General features: G+C 42.0%; 1 protein-coding gene across 1 annotated transcript in view; it reads left to right on the top strand.

The window, feature by feature from the left end:
• Positions 1 to 219: 219 nt before the first annotated feature.
• Positions 220 to 19,923, top strand: part of KPNB1 (karyopherin subunit beta 1) — a 28,667-nt gene continuing 8,963 nt past the window's right edge. The window contains exons 1-14 of the mRNA XM_070395002.1: positions 220 to 596; positions 700 to 758; positions 2,907 to 3,089; positions 7,437 to 7,637; positions 8,555 to 8,707; positions 10,986 to 11,045; positions 11,779 to 11,868; positions 12,223 to 12,333; positions 13,087 to 13,188; positions 15,048 to 15,272; positions 16,159 to 16,350; positions 17,111 to 17,241; positions 18,081 to 18,228; positions 18,804 to 18,875. Of these exons, the coding sequence (XP_070251103.1) occupies positions 557 to 596; positions 700 to 758; positions 2,907 to 3,089; positions 7,437 to 7,637; positions 8,555 to 8,707; positions 10,986 to 11,045; positions 11,779 to 11,868; positions 12,223 to 12,333; positions 13,087 to 13,188; positions 15,048 to 15,272; positions 16,159 to 16,350; positions 17,111 to 17,241; positions 18,081 to 18,228; positions 18,804 to 18,875 (1,767 nt within the window). The 5' untranslated portion in view covers positions 220 to 556. The remainder of the gene's footprint in view (positions 597 to 699; positions 759 to 2,906; positions 3,090 to 7,436; positions 7,638 to 8,554; positions 8,708 to 10,985; positions 11,046 to 11,778; positions 11,869 to 12,222; positions 12,334 to 13,086; positions 13,189 to 15,047; positions 15,273 to 16,158; positions 16,351 to 17,110; positions 17,242 to 18,080; positions 18,229 to 18,803; positions 18,876 to 19,923) is intronic.

The following is a 19,923-nucleotide window of genomic DNA, read 5'->3' as shown; positions in this document are numbered from 1 at the left end:
CCCCATTCCGCTGCCCGCCCAACCAACCCGGGACTTGAAACCAGCGGGCGAATGGATGCCGGGCGGCCCTTCAACGCAGACGGCCTGGCCAATAGGGGGCTCCGCATGGCCACGGCGGCAGCCAATCGACACGGAGCGCGGTGCCGCCGCGGAGAGGTCCGGCCCGAATATCCCTCCGCCTTCCTCCCTCCCTCCCTCCATCTCGCTCCCTGCGAGCCGCCGTTCACTGACTGCCTCCCTTCCTTCTTTCTCCCTCCGCCACCCGAGCACCAGCCGCGCTCTGAGCTGCCCCCGGGGTCCCTCCCCCGCCGCCAGAGGAGCAGCTGCCGCCGCCGCCGCCGCCAGCAGCAAATTGGGAGGGAGGAAAGGGCGAAAGGAGGAAGGAAGGGAGCCAGGGCGACTAACCAGAGGGAGCCGGTGAATGGGCTGGTGGTGACCCCCGCTCCCCACCCCACCCTCCCTTCCCACCCGACCCCCAACCCCCATCCCCAGTTAGAGCCGCCGCCCCAGAGGCCGGACCGTCGTCTTAGGAGGAGTAGCCGCTGCCACCTCCGCCATGGAGCTGATCACCATCCTCGAGAAGACCGTGTCTCCGGGTAGGACGCGGGGGCCGGGGGTCGGGCTGAGGTGATGGGGTGGGGGGAAGGGGAGCCCTAGCCCCTCTGACCCTGTCCCCTTTCCCACTTTCCTTCCCCCCAGATCGGCTGGAACTGGAAGCGGCGCAGAAGTTCCTGGAGCGTGCGGCCGTGGAAAACCTGGTGCGTGCCATCCCGCCGGCCCCCATCCCTCTGTCTCCTCATCCCCTGCGTGCGGGCCTTCCCGCCCTCCCGGAGGCCCAGGCCTCGGGAACCCACCCCGCCCCATCCCGTCCCCCTCCCTCCCCCACCCGGTCCAACCTAACCCCGCCATCGGGAAGCCGGTGGGTGTGTCCCGCCCCGGACCCCGGCGCCTGGCCAATGGCGCGGCGCGCCGGGGTGACTGCTGGCCAATCGCCGCGCGGCCTGAGGGCGGCGGTGCAGCGGGAGGGAGAAAGAGGGAGGGAAGCGAAGTTCGGTTGCGCCGCGCTGCGTGTTCAGCAAGGGTGGGGGTGGGGGAGCCGGGCCTAGGGGCCATGTGGAGGCTCCGGGCCCAGCTGCCCGCCCAGTTCTGACCCGGGCCGGCTTCTTCCTGCCCCGTGGCCCGGTGCTTCTCTGCACCCACTTCTCCGAGCTCTCCCCTTTCCTCTCTCCCTTGGTGTGTGTCCTCAGAGACCGGTCTGGCACCCGAATGCCTGTTGACCCTTTCCGGGCAATATTTCTCCCTTACCTGCCTGATTATTCCTTTCCCAGTTTTTTTTTGTGTGTGTGTGTGTTTTTTTTTTAATTCGATGAGTAGAGAATGTGTATCCAGACAGCAGGCTGTGAGGCTCACCCTTAAGGTGGGGCCTGTTTCCAGATGAAATCAGAGGAAAGTTCCTCGTTTTTCATAACTTCACATTTAAGGGGTACAGGAAAAATGACGATAAGTCCCCTAGAGTCTGGACTTCTGCATAAAAATGTGGGGTGGATTGGTTGAAATAGCCCGTGCGGGTCGTGTTTCTCTGGTGTCCCTCTCCTGTTGGAATGGAGAGCAAAGGGGAAGGTGTCTCATACTTGACATCTTTGAAAGGTAATAGATAATACGTCTAAATAACACTAACCACATGTATTTATTTGGATTAGTTAGGCAAATCATGTAAGGAGAAAATAGTGAAAAGGCCTATTTTATACAAACTGCTCTTGAGTGATTTTTTTTTTTTTTTTTTTTGCCCTTATCTGTGATAGGTTTCATTACTACTTTTCTATCCTTAACTTTCCATAGAAAAGATTTTTTTTTTTCCACTGGTATAGATTGATAGTATTTCCATGTGGAGTATATTTCTGTTCCTGCTTTTGCTATTTTGCAAGAAGCCTCTTATGTAATTGCTAGCATTATTTAGTAGCATGTAGTTAATAAAATAAAGAGTTGTCTTCTGTGATTGCAGAACTTGTTGGTGGTAAGAAACTCTCTGCTTTTGGTTTTTCCTGTTAACTTTTCAGGGAAAGAAAAGCTTTTGGACAGAGCTTTTTGCAGGGTAAAGGACTGTGTGTTACATTTTTTGAAAAACAAAGGGAGTAGTTTTGGGGTTCTGTGTTAGAAAAGATTGAGTGTGCTTTTGGGGAATCCACTGTGTTTAGTGGACAGCTCACGTCCAAAGTGTATAGGAGCCTTTAGTGTGTTAACTGTTGGCTATTAAATATAAAGTCATTTGCTTTGACAGGTTTACCATGGCAATTTCTAAGTATTTGTCATTTCCCCCCCTATCATTGTTCCCCACTTGATGAACACTCACAACTAAAATAGAAGGCTTGTTTCCTAAGTCTGTTTTAGGTTTATAAGTAACACACACTCCTACAAGATTACCTGCTTCTATGAGATCAAAAGCCACTCGTGAGTGTCATTCCATTTGGACTAAGGTGGTTGTTTTTTTTTTTAAGTTAGAAAAAATTTTTACTTTTTACCCTGTCATAACATATTCATTTATTCAACAAATAAGTATTGAGTAACAGCACTGTTGTAGGTACATTAAAAAAAATCTTCTGACTACGAAATTGTCAAACTTGCTTTAATTCTGGGGGATCTAATGTGAAGATTTGGGCACTAAGAATGATGTTAATAGGAAAATCTGTAACTTGTTAAATGCTGAGGCTTCCTGAGTAGATGGATGACTTCCTTAATGTAACATTTTTACAGGAGTCTTGAAGTAGATATTTTGGAGTTTTCTGAGGCATTATGATATGTCCTAAAAAATTTAAGTTTTCCCCAGTGTTTTGATGCTTCATAAGCTACCCTCAATTGACAGAATTCCCAAGAGATATATTCATTCACCAATGCATCTTTCTTAACAGCCCACTTTCCTTGTGGAACTGTCCAGAGTGCTAGCAAATCCAGGAAATAGTCAAGTTGCCAGAGTTGCAGCAGGTCTACAAATCAAGAACTCTTTGACATCTAAAGATCCAGATATCAAGGCACAATATCAGCAGAGGTGGCTTGCAATTGATGCTAATGCTCGACGGGAAGTCAAGAATTATGTAAGTAACTTTTGTCTCTTTTTCGTCATGTAGCATAGGGAACAAAAATCTCTTGTCAGTTCTTTTATCATTTACATGGGATAGAGCTGATGGTATAATAGGTTTCTGGTACCTGAACTTCACTTGAAGATAAAAATTGTATTTGATTTGTCTCATTTCAGCTTGTCCGTTCCCATTAATGGATTGGAATTCTTTTAAGATAACTGAGGTAGACTGCAGCAGTTTGGGAAACTTTAGTTAGATGCCAGAATTTGTAGACTCTCTGGAGAATTGTAGTATACAAATTGATGGTTCCCAAACTTGGATTATCCAAATCACTTAAGGAATTTGTTAGTATGTTTTCAAGCTCCCTCCAGAAATTTTGATTTGGAGTGTGAGACTTGGGGATATTTTTTAACCTGTCTTCCCAAGTGGTTCTTCTAGTCAGCCAGCACCCAGCTCTTGTTGAAATTCTGCTGTAGATAATTCTTGCTGTTCGGTGGCTTAGGCATGCTACTATGTGGAGTCTGAAGGTGAATTAAATCATCTCTTGGGCCATTGAAGCCCAGAGAATTTATGAAACAAGATTGACATTAATGGGGATTTGATCAAATATTTAGCAAATTATGAAAAACTTTCTTTAGAAACACCGGGCTTTTGATCAAGGCATTTAGAGTAGGCTGATGGATTTTGTGGAAAATTGAATGTACATTGTTATTCTGCATCATGGAGTTCTTGTGGCTTTTTTTTTTTTAATATATATTTTTATTGATTTCAGAGAGGAAGGGAGAGGGAGAGAGAGATAGAAACATCAATGATGAGAGAGAATCATTGATTGGTTTCCTCCAGCACACCCTTTACTGGGGATCGAGCCTGAAACCCAGGCATGTGCCCTTGATCGGAATCGAACCCAGGACCCCTGAGTCCAGAGGCCAACGCTCTATCCACTGAGCCAAACCAGCAAGGGCTTCTTGTGACCTTTTTATTGTTGTATTAGAAATTCATATTTTTAGATGTAGCAAAAGATTTGGAATATATGGACAGATGTGTTTTGCTTTAAAAAAAAAAAATAATGGAGCTTTTTTTTTTTACTGTCCTACATATATAAGGCACAGAGTGAGTAAGTCACGCATCATTGGTCCTTGGTATTTGAGGGAAAACTAGTGGGGGATTCTTGTGTGTGTACTTGAGCAGGTATGGTTATGCACGTCATATTTGCCATTTCTTGGTTCTAGGTGTCAGCATTAGGTAAATTAACGCCCCTTTCCGCAGTAAGTTCTCTTCCTAGTTATATATGTCTTTCTCCAGTCTGGCATAGATATATCCATGATAAGGAATTAAGTTATGAAAGGCAACTTATTTTGTATAGTCTTTGAAATATATAGAACTATTTTTATGTACGTTGGGTCTGCTTATGTAGTAACATTTTAATCCACCCTTCAGTTTGATATAAATGTTTATTTCATCAATCACTGCAAATCTTTTAAAAATATATATATATTTTATTGATTTTTTACAGAGAGGAAGGGAGAGGGTTAGAGAGTTAGAAAGATCGATGAGAGAGAAACATCGATCAGCTGCCTCCTGCACACCCCCTACTGGGGATGTGCCCACAACCAAGGTACATGCCCTTGACTGGAATCGAACCTGGGACCCTTCAGTCTGCAGGCTGACACTCTATCCACTGAGCCAAACCGGTCTGGGCAATCACTGCAAATCTTGATTCCTATACTGTAGCGCCCAAATTGAGAAAGGACATGATTAGAACTGTAACTGACTTATTTATTTGTTATTTTTAAAATAAATTTTTATTGATTTCAGAGAGAAAAGGAGAGAAACATCAATGAGAGAGAATCATTGATTGGCACTGCCCCCTACTGGGGATCGAGCCCACAACTTGGGCACGTGCCCTTGATCAGAATCAAACCTGGCACCCTTTAGTGTGTCGGCCGACCCTCTATCCACTGAGTCAAACTGGCTAGGGCTTGACTTATTTTTTTGTCACATCACTCTTGACTTAAAAGTTTTTCTGAAATTTGAGTAAGAACTTGTTGAGCCCTTGTGCATGAAGAAAAAAAATAGCAATTATTGCCCAGCCAGTGTGGCTCACTGGTTGTGTGTGGTTGAGTGTTGACCTATGAACCAGAAGGTCACATTTCCATTCCTGGTCAGGGCACATGCCCGGGTTTCTGGGCTGGATCCCCAGTAGGGGGCATGGAGGAGGCAACTGATCAATGATTCTCGTCATTGATGTTTCTCTCTCTCCCCCTCTCCCTTCCTCTCTGAAGGAAAAAAAAGAAGATGAAGAAGAAGAAGCACATTTTTGTCATTAATGCTTTCTCAATGCTGGTGGTTATTTTTTGAAATCTGGGTCTTGGACACAATTGAGAACTAGTTTCTTATTTTTCTTATTTCAGGTTATTGCCTATTATCATTAGGGTCACCCCTAGTTTTTTTAAAACATAACTTTTAGTACTCCAGAGTTGGATGTTTGTGGCCTCTAAATCACCTGAAGTAATAAGCAATTCTTGAAGCAATTTAAAAGGAGAAAAGTAAAGGTAGATGGGGTTCAGTACTCTCTACTTATGTTCCAGGACAGTGGTCGCCAACCGGTGGTCCACGAACCACTGATGGTCTGTGAGGTCCGAAAGGTTGGCGACGGCTGTTCTAGGAGATGGTGCAGTATAATAGTATAAAGGCACCCTGGACTGGAGCTCTCGGTCAGACCTGGGTTAATGACTGTTCAACCCCTGCCATTTTGGACAATTCATCTTTACCCCTCCTACTCTCTTATTTATTTTAGAGAGAGAAACATCAATTTTTGTTGTTCCACTTATTTATGCATTCATTGGTTGATTCTTGTATGTGATCTGACCAGGGATCAAACCAAAACCTTGGCATATTGGGATGACGGTCTAATCAACTCTGCTATCCGGCTGGACTTTCCCTTAGACTTTTTTTTTTTTTTTAAATATATTTTATTGATTTTTTACAGAGAGGAAGGGAGAGGGATAGAGAGTTAGAAACATCGATGATGAGAGAGAAACATTGATCAGCTGCCTCCTGCACACCTCCTGCTGGGGATGTGCCCACAACCCAGGTACATGCCCTTGACCGGAATCGAACCTGGGACCCTTTAGTCTGCAGGCCGACGCTCTATCCACTGAGCCAAACCGGTCAGGGCTCCCTTAGACTTTTGACATACAGTTCTGTTACAGTGCACTCTAGCTTTAGTAGCCCTAGAGAGCAAAACCTTTATTTAGAATCAAAACTGTTTGTTTATTGGGTAGAGCTGTTGGGAGTATACAGTATAAGGGGGAAAGATGGGGGGAGTTCATTATTATTAGCTACAATGCAGGATACTAAGTGACCTGACCCAGTCAGCAGAGTTGGCCTGAATAATTGGCAGCTACTCTTTGTCCTGTGTTCATGCCAGGAACAGTTAACTGTTTGCCTTTTGAGTGGACTGGTGATTCTTAGTTCATTGACTAAATAAGTTGATCATGGTAATAATTAACCCTGGATCCATTGTGGCTTCACCCTTTGTCTGTACATGTGCCTTTACCCATTACATAAATGCTTGTATGAATACCATTTCAAACAAGATATGTTTAACGATAAGTGGTTTTCATTTTAATTGGCATATCTGACTAGTACTTGGTACCTGTTGATGGTGGAGAGAACAGTTCTTTGATTTTGGGGGGGAACAGATCAAATCCTTTCAGATTGGAAGTTAAATAAGGATTGGTTCTTAGGTATTGGTAACATCAGTAACTTTATGTCTGCATTTAATGATGTTACTATGAAAGTCACCCAGGGTGCTAAATTGTCAGTGACTAGAAGACAGAAGGTGTGTTCCACATTTCATGAGTGGGAAAATCTCTTGAATCAGGTTAGATTAGGAATCAGATCCACTTTAGTGCCCCAGAGTTAGTTACCTTCATCCTAAAATCCCACCCTTTACACAAAACAAAGCTGTGAGCATCCTTCCATTATACCGGAAAGGAACATAGAAGACTAATTTTGTCATCTCTTCCGCCTTTTAATGCTATCTCTTTTCTAAGTGCTGCTTTTTTTTCTGCGTTGAACCATTGAAATGAGTTGTCTGGCTTAGGAGAATTCCAATTGGTAGTAGGGGTCGGGTTTTTTGTTGCTGTTTTTCTGAGGTCTGAGGCAATGTTGATTGTGCTGGGATTGGTATTGAGGCTGGCTTTTTTTTTTTCTTTTTCCGACAACTGACTTATACTGTATATGCCATTTTCTACTTTTTTGTGTTATAGAAAACTCAGAGATGGATATGAGGTGTTTAAATCGTATTAGAAATTAATATCTTTCATCTTGTTTTTTGGTGTATGTGTGTGCTTGCAGGTTTTGCAGACTTTGGGCACAGAAACCTACCGGCCTAGTTCAGCCTCGCAGTGTGTGGCTGGCATTGCTTGTGCAGAGATCCCAGTGAACCAGTGGCCAGAACTCATTCCTCAGCTGGTGGCCAATGTCACAAATCCCAACAGCACAGAGCACATGAAAGAGTCGACATTGGAAGCTATTGGTTACATTTGCCAAGATATCGTAAGTGCTGCCTCATGTTACCTAACGTACATAACTATGATTTCATCTAGTTGTTACATGCATATATTAGGATGATCTTTACCATATTATAAAGAAAACGAAGCTACTGCAAAGTGTTTTGAAAGTAGAACTGCCTTATTTGTTAATTTAGACTCCTAAATTAGCATATCCTCACATTGTTAATCATGTCCTAAAATTAAGAGACTTGAGGGTCAAAAACTCCATGTGTTTGGAGAGACATAGATTCTGGACTTTTAAGGATATTCTTTATCTTGTAGCATCCTGATCTGATCCTTTCTCAGGATCCTCAGTGTACCATGGTTGCTGTTACATTTTCATTGACTGTAGGAACAGTTTGCCAGCTCTTGTAATTGGTTTAGTCATTGGAGCCACAGCACAGTATATTAAATGCAGCCTTCCTAGGACTGTTGGTGCTGCTGAAGTTACCACCCTTGGTGGCTGAGGTTTGTATGTGTTGTGGAGGAGTGTCTGTTTTGATACACAGATTTGAAGCAAAGCAGCTCCTAGCACTTGACATGGGCTTAGATTCCCTAGATGTGTGCCTAGGCATTGATTCTTGACCCTCGGATGTTCTGAAGCTATACTTCAGTTGGGAGAGGTGACCCGGGGGCAGGGGGAGGGATCACACTGCCATTTCCATTTGCACAGAACGGGGGAAACACTATTACCTCATGTCCAGAATCTTGCTAAGAAGTCAGAGATGAAGTTGATGAGTTCAACTTGTTTCGGATCAATTTAGGACTACCAGCTGCTGGGATATTTTGTCCCTAAATGGAAACGTGTGCCGAGAGATCAGAGAAAGTCATTATCCTCACTCAAGTGGATTTTACACTTAAAAAGACGGCTGATTAGTCATGAGTTCATTATTATATTTATTGCGCTTCTCCTCGTTTCAGGACCCAGAGCAGCTACAAGATAAATCCAATGAGATTCTGACTGCCATAATTCAGGGGATGAGGAAAGAAGAGCCTAGTAATAATGTGAAGCTAGCAGCTACTAACGCACTCCTGAACTCATTGGAGTTCACCAAAGCTAACTTTGACAAAGAGGTAAGTTCAAAGGGTGAGAAGCGAGAGTTAGAGTTAAATGAAAGTTTTTTAAGCTTATGATTTAGAAAGAACTGTTTTGTTTAGAGGCATTCCTTTTTTAAAACCATATACGAGTGTTTATTCCAGTACTGCCGGCAGTATGGGAAAGCAGCAGGTCATCCACAAAAATCTGCTCTGTAGCCCCCCATAAACCAGCTGCTGATATGGGGTAGGACAAGGATTACATGGGGAAGTAGTAGGCTGGGGTGGGACTCCACTGTTTGGGCAACAAGGTTGTTAATTTTTACATGACAATAGGCAGTTCTTGAATGAGAATGGTTCCAAGGTTGATTCCCAGGTCCAGGGTTGATAGAGGCATTCATTTCTAGTTAACATTTGTGAGAGGTGGCCAGGGAATAGGTGTTTGCCATTTTTCCTCAGGCTTTGGGAATAATGTGACCTAAAGGATTTCTAAGCTTAGGATTTTCCTTTTTTCAGTACAAAGTGTACTTGGGAATCCCCTCCCCCAACCTCCTTAATTAGGGCTTTTCAGTTCTGACCACTGTGGCTTGGTTGGAGCATCCTCCTGTGCACCAAAAAGGTGGTGGGTTCAATTCCAGGTTGGGGCACTTAGGGTGTGATCCAGTCGATGTTTCTCTCACATTGGTGTTTCCCTCCTTCCCTTCTTCTCTATAAAATCAGTTTTTAAAAAGCATCCTCGGGTGAAGATTAAAAAAGAAAATAAATTGGGCTGTTTTATACCTCCTGAGGAAGGTGCTTTTGAAAATTAATATATAAACAAAGTTTATTTTGCCTGAAAGTACTTTCTCATTATTTACTTATTTTTAATTGTGTTAAAATAGACAATAACATAACATTTACCATCTTACCCATTTTTAAGTGTACAACTCAGTAGTGTTAAGTGTATTCACATTGTTTTGCAACCAATTTCCAGAACTTTTTCATCTTGCAATTGAAACTATATCCATTAAACAATGCCTGTTTTCCCCTTCCCTATTCCTGGCAACAATCTTTCTACTTTCTGTTTCTATGATTACTTAACTTTCTACTTTCTGTTTTTGTGATTACTCTAGATAGCTTATATAAGTGGGTCATACAGTATTTGATTTGTCTTTTTGTGACTGTTCTATTTCACTTAATATGATGTCTTGGGTTCATGCATGTTGTAGCATGTGTCAGAAGTGTTGACCCATGAACCAAGAGGTCGCTGGTTTGATTCCCAGTCAGGGCACATGCCTGAGTTTCTGGCTCGGTCCCCAGTAGGGGCCATGCAGGAGGCAGCCAATTGATGTTCTCACATCACATCGATGTTTCTAGCTGTCTCTTCTCCCTCTCCTTTCCTTTCTAAAAATCAATAAAAACAGGAAAAATAATAGTCCATTGTGTGTATATACCACATTTTGTTTATCCATTTATCTGTCACTAGACATTTGGGTAGCGAATTCCACCTTCTATCGAGAATAACGCTGCTCTCAACATGGGTGTATGTGTATATAAATCTTGGAGACCCTGCTTTCAGTTCTTTTATATGTACATCCAGAAGTGGAATTGCTAGATCATATGGTCTAAAAGTATTTTTGTATATATTTTGGCACTTTAACTGGGCTTTTTGCCATTACTTGGCCTTATAGTGGACAAAGAAGGGAGGTCTAAAGAAGGCCAAAGCAAACTGAAATTCTGATTGCTTAGAAAATAGGGGTTTTCCTTTTAGATTTCAGAAGATTTAGGACAATAGCAAAGTTCATTATTCTATTCTATATCTTGCCACATTTGATGTGGATTTGCCACCTTTCAGGAAACCAGTTTTGTCTCTGAAATAAAGCAGATGTTTTGAATTCTCTTAATTTTTAAATACAAAGAAACAGATTTTCCTACTGTAGGTGCACTATTTGTTTTTATTAATCCTCACCCAAGGAATTTTTTTAGAGAGTGGAATGGAGGGGTGGGGGTAATGCGAGATTAATGGTTGCCTCCTGCACTCATCATGGATCAAACCTGCAATCCAGGTAAATGCCCTTGACCAAGAATCGAACCAGAAACCCTTCCAACCACTGAGCCAAACCAGCTAGGGTGGGACTTCCTTTGAGGGCAGGTCATATAGTAGACACTGGGGCAAACTCTATAGCCTTCCCAGTGCTATTACTGTGTCAAGGTAAAGCTGCTTGATTGGTCCAGGATTGTGTGGGTTCCGGAGGGAGTAAGGTTGTTCTTGAAATAATAGCCTAGCAATTTTCATATGTATGGTTTATACTCTTCTAACTCTCTTTTATTTCTGCAGTCCGAAAGGCACTTTATTATGCAGGTGGTTTGTGAAGCCACACAGTGTCCAGATACGAGGGTAAGTATGAGGTCATTGAATTATCTGTCTTGTCTTCTTTCCTAGGAAATGCCAACTCTAGCATTGTAGTTTGAAATGTTGAGAATCAGGTGACTTCAGAAATAAGGTTTGACCAATAAGAATTTTTCTTCAACATTAAAGAAAAGGAAAGAATAGGACTTGGAAAGTTAACATATTAGAAGCTGACATCTTGAAAAGGGTTTAGGGGAGAAATGGTTTTTGATCCGCCTTGCTACTTAATTGCAGTAATTTTTTAATTGATTGTTTTCCAGTGTAGCCATTGAAACAGCTTTGCTATTGCTGTAACCTAATCTTGACCTTTGAAGTAACATCTAGTCCAGCGGTTCTCAACCTATGGGTTGCGACCCCTTTGGCGGTCGAACGACCCTTTCACAGGGGTTGCCTAAGACCATCCTGCATATCAGATATTTACATGACGATTCATAACAGTAGCAACATTACAGTTATGAAGTAGCAACGAAAATAATTTTATGGTTGGGTCACAACATGAGGAACTGTATTTAAAGGGCCAGAAGGTTGAGAACCACTGATCTAGTCTAAGTGGTATTAGTGAGTTTTGTCCTGCTATGGCTTACATGGAGGAATGATAACCCAAATGTACCTAGCTTGACCCTTTAGGTTATTGACCCATTTGAGTGAAGTAGTTACTTTTGTCCAATTGCCTTTTTAACTAAACTAAATGGTAAACCGTTTAATCTGCTCTTTGTAAAAGGTTCGAGTGGCTGCCTTACAGAATCTGGTGAAAATAATGTCCTTGTATTATCAGTACATGGAGACATACATGGGTCCTGCTCTTTTTGCAGTAAGTATTTCTGTTTTATGTGTTTGAGCATGTAGCTAATTGCAGAGCCCATCATTCTTATTTGTTTTTTTTTTGTCATTTCTATAATTTTTTACTTGCAATTATTAAATCAAGCAAATTTCTTGAGTTCCAGTGTTATGTTTATGTTCATTAGTAGTGTGCCAAGAAAGCTTGGCTGTTTCTGCTGGTAAAAAGAGTGTATTTTTAAAAATCTGTTTTCTTTTTCTACCTTTCACTTCAGACAGCTTTTATAAATCTACATTTTTGAAACTTGAATGTCTGTGGTTAGAGGAGGGGGTCTAACTTGAACCAGCACTTATGTGGGGCCTGTGTTGCCATGTTTTTTCTCTTAAGATCACAATTGAAGCAATGAAAAGTGATATTGATGAAGTGGCCCTACAAGGGATAGAATTCTGGTCCAATGTCTGTGATGAGGAAATGGATTTGGCCATTGAGGCTTCAGAGGTGAGCCTGGGAGACAAGACAGTTGGTTTAGGGGGGAGAGCTGTTACTCTGACTGGGCTTTGGGGATTTATCTCCTTTGTGGGTATGATTGTTCTCCTCTGGGAAAGCTTTATTCTGACTGGACTTGGTGGGTATCTCCATTTGTACAGCTGTCTTTCTGCTAGCCAAAGCCACTTAGGAGGGAGACGGATCAATCATGTGGCATCTCATGTTTTCCCCAATCAGCCTGGCATGATTTATTATAAATACTCATTTTAGTACTGTGACCACAAGGGGGCAGCAGGCAATCACAGTTTAACAAAGTGACATCTGGTGCTAAAGTACTTCCTTTTGGAAGTCCTAATGCAAGTATGGGATGTGGAAATCGATAGTTTACTAACTTCAATGAAGACATTAGATATGGAAAAAGGAGTTAGTTCTGCACTTGGAATCTTTGTTTCCCATCTTGATTGTCTTCGTGTACTTCAAAAAGCACAAATCTTATTTTGGCATTCTTAAGGTCACAGATGACACTGTGTTAATATAAATTGAGCTTATGAAAAAAGAGCATAATTCTTAAGATTGCCTTCGTCCTTTAAGGCCTAAAAGAATCTCATTGAAGTAGACCAAAAAATAAATGCCTTTAAAGATCAGAACAAATGTTACCATTTGTTCCATGTATTTCTGTACAGATCCCTGGGCGGCTCTCATTGTATGCCTTAGTATCATAGCTTGTTTGTTGCCATCCAGAATTTGCTCTATGTTTGTCCTCAGGCAGCAGAACAAGGACGGCCCCCTGAGCACACCAGCAAGTTTTATGCCAAGGGAGCACTACAGTACCTGGTTCCAATCCTCACACAGACACTAACTAAACAGGTGAGTTACCTTCCAATTCTAGCCAGGTAAGTGATGAAACCTTGTTATGGGTTGGTTTGCTGTGGAACAGTTTCCAAGAAAGAATTCAGCAACTCTTCAACTGGTTGATATTCTGATATAGATGACTCGGGAACTGCTGAGCTGGATCTATAAGATCCTCTAGGCTCTGAGTTGTTTGTAAAGGAGAACTTTGCAGTTTTGAGCAGGAATGAACCACATACTGCTCTGATTTCCTGAGTGCTACGTTGTTCAAACTAGCAGAAGAGACTTGAGCTACAAATGTTATGATGAAGAAAGGTTGGGAAGATAGAGGTGCAAGTTTTAAGCCACTCAAATACAAGTAATGAGACTTCATGAAGAAGTGGATCTAATGAGTAAATATAGAAACTCTTTTATATGAAGTGTATCCTGGTTGCAATCATTCCCTTTTGAATTTATGCCTTATAGTTTTCCTTGGTGAGGTGTTTGGGAAGATTGTTTCTATTGCCTCATCTCTTCTGGTGCATGTAAAATGTTACCAAAGAGCTGGCAGTGCTAGTGCTCTGAGGCAGCAGTGCTATAACTTCCAGCAATATGTCTTTGTACACAAGAGTATAATTTGTTTTGAGGAAGTACATGACTCTTTCAATCTCAAAAGATATGTGGAAATGTGTCTGGTTTGAAATGGACTAGGTGTTCCCTTAAAACTTTATCTCATCTCTCAGTTTTATAGTTGCCATTTTTTATCTTTTGACCTTAGTATTTTTGCTTTTGTATATTTTGGTTGTACTTTCCTGGTTTGGGAACAAATCATTATTTAGGTATGTAATTATCTGAAACTGCATAGGCACCTTAAACTATGTATATAACTAGAATCATATACATTTTTGTTCTGCCTTTTACTCTGTAAGTCTGAGATCATTCTTGTTACATGTAGTTGAAGTTTGTTCATCTCATTGTGTAATACTCCAGTGGCTCTTCCCTCCACCTGGATCTTATTTAACAAAGTCTGTGCTGTGATGAATCTTTGTGGAAGAGAATCTATATATATAAAAGCCTAAGTGACTGGCCGACCGGTAGCTATAACACACACTGACCACCAGGGGGCAGCTATCCTATATAATAAAACCGTAATATGCAAATGGACTGAACTGCATAACAACCAGTTGCTGTGATGCACTCTGACCACCAGGGAGCAGACGCTCAATGCAGGAGCTGCCCCCTGGGGGTCATTGCACTCTCACAGGGGGAGCGCTGCTCAGGAAGAAGCCGGGTTCACAGCTGGTGAGTGCAGCAGTGGTAGCGGGAGCCTCTCCCACCTCCATCGTGGGCGGGCGATAAGGAGCCAGGGGTCCCAGACTGCGAGAGCCCCAGACTGCAAGAAGGATGTCTGACTGCTGGCTTAGGCATGATCCCCCTGGCAGGCAGATATCCCTCGAGGGGTCCCACACTGTGAGAGGACACAGGCCGGGCTGGGTGCCTTCCCTCCCCATCCCCACCCCAGTGCACAAATCCGTGCACCGGGCCTCTAGTAGATAATATAAAAGCCTAAGTGACTGGCCGACCGGTAGCTATGACACACACTGACCACCAGGGGGCAGATGCTCAACACAGGAGCTGCTAAGCTGCAGTGACTTGGCAGCTGCGGTTCTTAGGTGATACATCAGGAACCAAAGAAGAGGGAGCCCGATTCCAGAATGGGTCACCCCAGAACCACCCTCTCACAATCTGGGACTCCTCGGGGGATGTTGGAGTGCCAGTTTCGGCCCAATCCCTACATGCCAGGCCTAGGGACCCCACCAGTGCATGAATCCATTCACCAGGCCTTTAGTAAAATATAAAGGTTTTGTTCCTTAACTAGTGCTACATTCTTTCTCCAGGATGAAAATGATGATGACGACGACTGGAATCCCTGCAAAGCAGCCGGGGTGTGCATCATGCTTCTGGCCACCTGCTGTGAAGATGACATTGTCCCCCATGTCCTCCCCTTCATTAAAGAACACATCAAGAACCCTGATTGGCGGTACCGGGATGCAGCAGTGATGGCTTTTGGCTGTATCTTGGAAGGACCAGAGCCCAATCAGCTCAAACCACTAGTTATACAGGTGAAGCTGAGGAAGTTTTGGGGTGGGAAATGAGATATTTATTATTTGTTTAAATTATTTGCTTGAAAGTGTGCCTTTATTTTAAAAAACAAAGCTGTAAGTAGTCACCCACAAAAGTTATTTCTAGATAGCTATTGGCTGCCAATGAAGGGTAAAACATATTTCTTTGTGAATGTTCAAAAAATATATTTAACTTTTTTTTTTTTTTTTTTTTTACAAAAGACATGACTTGAAAAATGCAGAAAAGGCCAAAATGAACAAGTCATCTCTAATTCCCTTGCCTAGGGATAACATTCTAACTCTTGATATTTATTTTCAGTATGAATATAATATGTGCAACAGGATGGAGGTCTTACTGTGCAAATAATCTTTTAACTTGTTTTTTTCTCTTAATACTGTATCATAAACATTTCTTTGTAATTTTTAATGATGTGACTATTCTGTCCCTGGGACAAAATGACATTTACGTAATGAAAATTTTTAGGGAAATATTGTACTTACTTTGCTATTTAAGATGATAGAAGTCCATTATAATTGAGTTTAATATGTAGAGAACTGAACCTTTCAGTATATAGTCAAATGTAGCCATCATAGCTGCTTCCTAGGATCTCAACCTAAGTAATTTAGTAAGGACTGTTGCTGAAAAGTCACACCAAACCCTGAAGAAAACTGTATACTGGAATTTGGTGTAGAGAGGAGGACTTTTCCCTTTACTTACTTTTATTTATTATATTATGGATACTTGACAAGCATGACTTTAAAATGACAAAACCATCTTGATGCTTTGAGTTAAAACCTAACCATTAGAATTTCCTCTTCTGAGGTAGTAGTCAACATGAGTTTTAATCTTTGTTTTGCCTTGCTAATAACTATATTGTATTTTCAGGCTATGCCCACCCTAATAGAATTAATGAAAGACCCCAGTGTAGTTGTTCGAGATACAACTGCATGGACTGTGGGCAGAATTTGTGAACTGCTCCCTGAAGCTGCCATCAATGATGTCTACTTGACTCCGCTGCTGCAGTGTCTGATCGAGGGCCTCAGTGCTGAACCCAGAGTGGCTTCAAATGTGTGCTGGGTAAGGGAATTTTTCCTGGTGAGATAAGGATCTTGGCTAAACCATTGGCAAGGAAATATGAGGTGTGGGAGAGAAATGGGTCTGCCTCCCTGGAAGGCTTTTTCTGAATAGCATCTCCTTTCTAATTTCTTCAATTAAATGTGGGGGAGATGTCAACTCCATTAGCCAGTAGGAGCTGTTGACTCATGGTGACTGGTTCAGTTCCTCAACCATTTAAAACAGTCATGCTAACCCAGTGGGAAAACTATCTGGACTCCATTTTCTTCTTCAGTTGCTTGGGGAGAAGAAATTTAGATTAAAGTAGAGAGTTGCTAGCTACAAAAAGTACAATTGCCGAGAAGGGGACAAGAGGAAAGGAAGGTAGGCGGTGTAAGTGCTGAGTCAATATGGGCTGAATGTAGTTCACTAGGGACATTTGGGGGTGTGGGGGAGGAAGTTCAAATAAGGAAATGGGAAGGCTAAAAGCCTTTCTATGATTAGAAGTAGAAGTGGCAGGCATTTGTGGTAGATGAAAGTACTCTGCTGCTTAGAGAGTTTTGGGCCGCACAAACATATATAAATAAGTAAACATTTAATTTTAAGGATCCCTATAAAATGTTGTTTTGAGATGACCTTGTCCGAAAAAGTTGAGAATTCACTAGCATTGATATATTCTAAGATCAGTTGGAGAGGAACACTGCCCAAGGTATCTTAAGGGAAAATGAGGTAATCCTGGGGTAGGTTCTTTGCAGGACCAGTATTAACTCTCTTTGGTTTTAAGGCTTTCTCTAGTCTGGCTGAAGCTGCTTATGAAGCTGCAGATGTAGCCGATGATCAGGAAGAACCAGCTACCTACTGCTTGTCGTCTTCTTTTGAACTAATAGTTCAGAAGCTCCTGGAGACCACGGACAGGTAACTTCTTATTAGGTGTCTTTGCATTCAACTTCTGCCTTCTGTGTGGGGGGTTGTCTGACCTAGTCATAGAAACATAATAATAGGAGGAATTAGAAGAATACTATAGTAGATTATTTGTTTAAATAAGAGAGAGAATAAAAAGAAAAAGAAACCATTAGGGAAGCGGGCTATGTATAAGTTCTTCAGGCTTACCTTGTTTATTTCCACTTCTCTGTTCAAAATTATATATAAAGGCATCTCATAGATTAATGAGGAAATTTTAGATGCCTTTTTCTTAGCTACTCAGGCAACCTCTTTAATTGTCCACATAGGTTCTTCATCATTTTTCTCTAGCTTTTTCTTATAATTATAGCCTATTTCCAAAAAGGCCATTCAATAGTTTAACCAGGTCTGGAGACCATAATGAACACAGTCATTGGCTCAAAGATTGAAAATTTATTTCCTGGCTGTATTTTGTTGCCACACTCAAATAGGTATGCCACCATATCAGTTTCTGAGTTCTTTAATGGTTGAAATACAGCAAAATGTTATTAATTTTTTAGATATATTTTTACTGATTTTAGAGAGGAAAGGAGAGAGAAACAAACATCTGTGTGAGAAACATTAGCCACCTCCCACACACACCCTGACCAGGAATCGAACCCGTAAGCCAGGTATGTGCCCTGCCTGGGAATTGAACTGGTGACCTTTTGGTACACTGGAGGATGCTCAACCATCTGGGCCATAGCAGCCAGGGCCTGATTTCTTGTTTTTGATGAAACAATGTTTACATTATACCAATTTCTCTGTTCTTTCTCAATTGGGACTTTATGATTTTTGCTGGTTTTTGCTTGCAGACCTGATGGACACCAGAACAATCTGAGGAGTTCTGCATATGAATCTCTGATGGAAATTGTGAAAAACAGTGCCAAGGATTGTTACCCTGCAGTTCAGAAAACTACTCTAGTCATCATGGAGCGACTTCAACAAGTACTTCAGATGGAGGTGAGACAGGGCGTTCCTGGCTGTTGGCAGAAAGGGTGCAGTACTTCTAACACAGCTTTGCTTTCAAGGCTGTTCTTCTGGTTTTAAGTATATATTTTCTCAGAAAGATATAATGCTTATGCAAAGAAGTGTTGTAATTTAAAGTTTGCATTGCTCGTCACAGTTTACTCATAAATGTGTGTGGGGTGTTTTTTGTTGTTTGTTTTTATTGATTGGTTTGTGGGAGAGAGAAAGAAACATCAAATTATTGTTCCACTTATGTATTCATTGGTTTCTTCTTGTAAGTGCCCTGACCTGGAATCAAACCCACAACCTTCGAGTATCGGGAGAATGCTCTAACTCAGCAGTTGCCAACCTTTTGGACCTCACGGACTGGGTTGGAGACAGCTGCTTTAAACAACTGAGTTACTGACCCCAGGGCACATGGGTTACATTTTATTTACTTTCCTACATTAGCATCAGTAAAGCTTATTTAATGGTCCTGGCAAACCCAGCAAAAATGGAAACATTGAGGGATTTTAGAGCCTCTTTAAAAAGTATCTATTCAGAGCATGTTCATCTTCTTTACCTTGTAGTCACATATCCAGAGCACATCGGACAGGATCCAGTTCAATGACCTTCAGTCTTTACTCTGCGCAACTCTTCAGGTATGATGGTGGCCTGTCGCACTCTCCAGGGAAGAGAATCATATCCCAGGATAACAGGGTTATGTGCACCCTGAACTCTGAAATGGTGCAGGTGATGCTTATGAGAAACTTCTCTGAAGGATTGGCAGAATAGTTTTTCATTTTCCTGTCTCTCTCCATCAAGAAGGCATTTGTCTTCTGCACACTGTCGGGAAGAAAACTGCTCCTCCTTGCTATGATGGTCCTCCTTGCTATCCAGCGCTTTTTGTTTATTTGAATTTATGAGTTATTTGAGTTGAACAGGATACACCTGAAAGCAAAAATCTCAACAGACTGATAAGAATGCTTCTTTACAGCTGTTTAGCGTCGGCGCAACTTTTAGTCTTTGGTTTTCATTGGTTGTCCCAGGGTAGCCCAGTAGATTTGGTTCCCAGCTGTAATTCACCCAGCTAAAAATAAAGCCTTGAGTCTCTACCATCATACCTTGAGTTAATAACTAGTGTTGACAGTAGCCGTTTTCTGAAAAGCCGGGATAATTCAAATGTCACTCCTCATGACAAGTCATGCAGTGGCTGAGGGTTTTTACTAAAGAACAGGAAGACCCTGGAACTTGCCGATGCTTAGGTGGGCACTAGATTTTAGTATTGAGTGATGCTTCCTAGGTAACCTTACCTCTCTTACTCCAAACTTAATGTTTTTAAAATATATTTTTATTGGTTACAGAGAGGAAGGGAGAGGGAGAGAAATAGAAATACAATGATGAAAGGGAATCACTGATCGGCTGCCTCCTGTATGCCCTGCACTGGGGTTTGAGCCTGTAACCCAGGCCTGTGCCCTGACTGGGAATCGAACCGTGACCTCCTGGTTCATAGGTTGATGCTCAATCACTGAGCCATGCTGGCTGGGCCAAACTTAAAGCATGACTGTTAAGAGGTGTTTCCTTATTCATCAGACAAGTACAGCAATTATTTAGTAACATTAGTTGAAACAAATTAAAGGTTAAGGAGGGAAGTTAGCGGAATATTAAATTAGGAAAAGGCAGGTTGGCTTCATTTTATCAAGACCGTTT

Source organism: Myotis yumanensis, unplaced genomic scaffold (genome assembly GCF_028538775.1).
Source record: "Myotis yumanensis isolate MYYU_CA2020_CCGP unplaced genomic scaffold, mMyoYum1.0.hap1 SCAF_16, whole genome shotgun sequence".
Classification (NCBI taxonomy): Eukaryota; Metazoa; Chordata; class Mammalia; order Chiroptera; family Vespertilionidae; genus Myotis; species Myotis yumanensis.
Note: the sequence above shows the minus strand (reverse complement) of the source record. Positions and strands in the feature narration are given on the sequence as shown.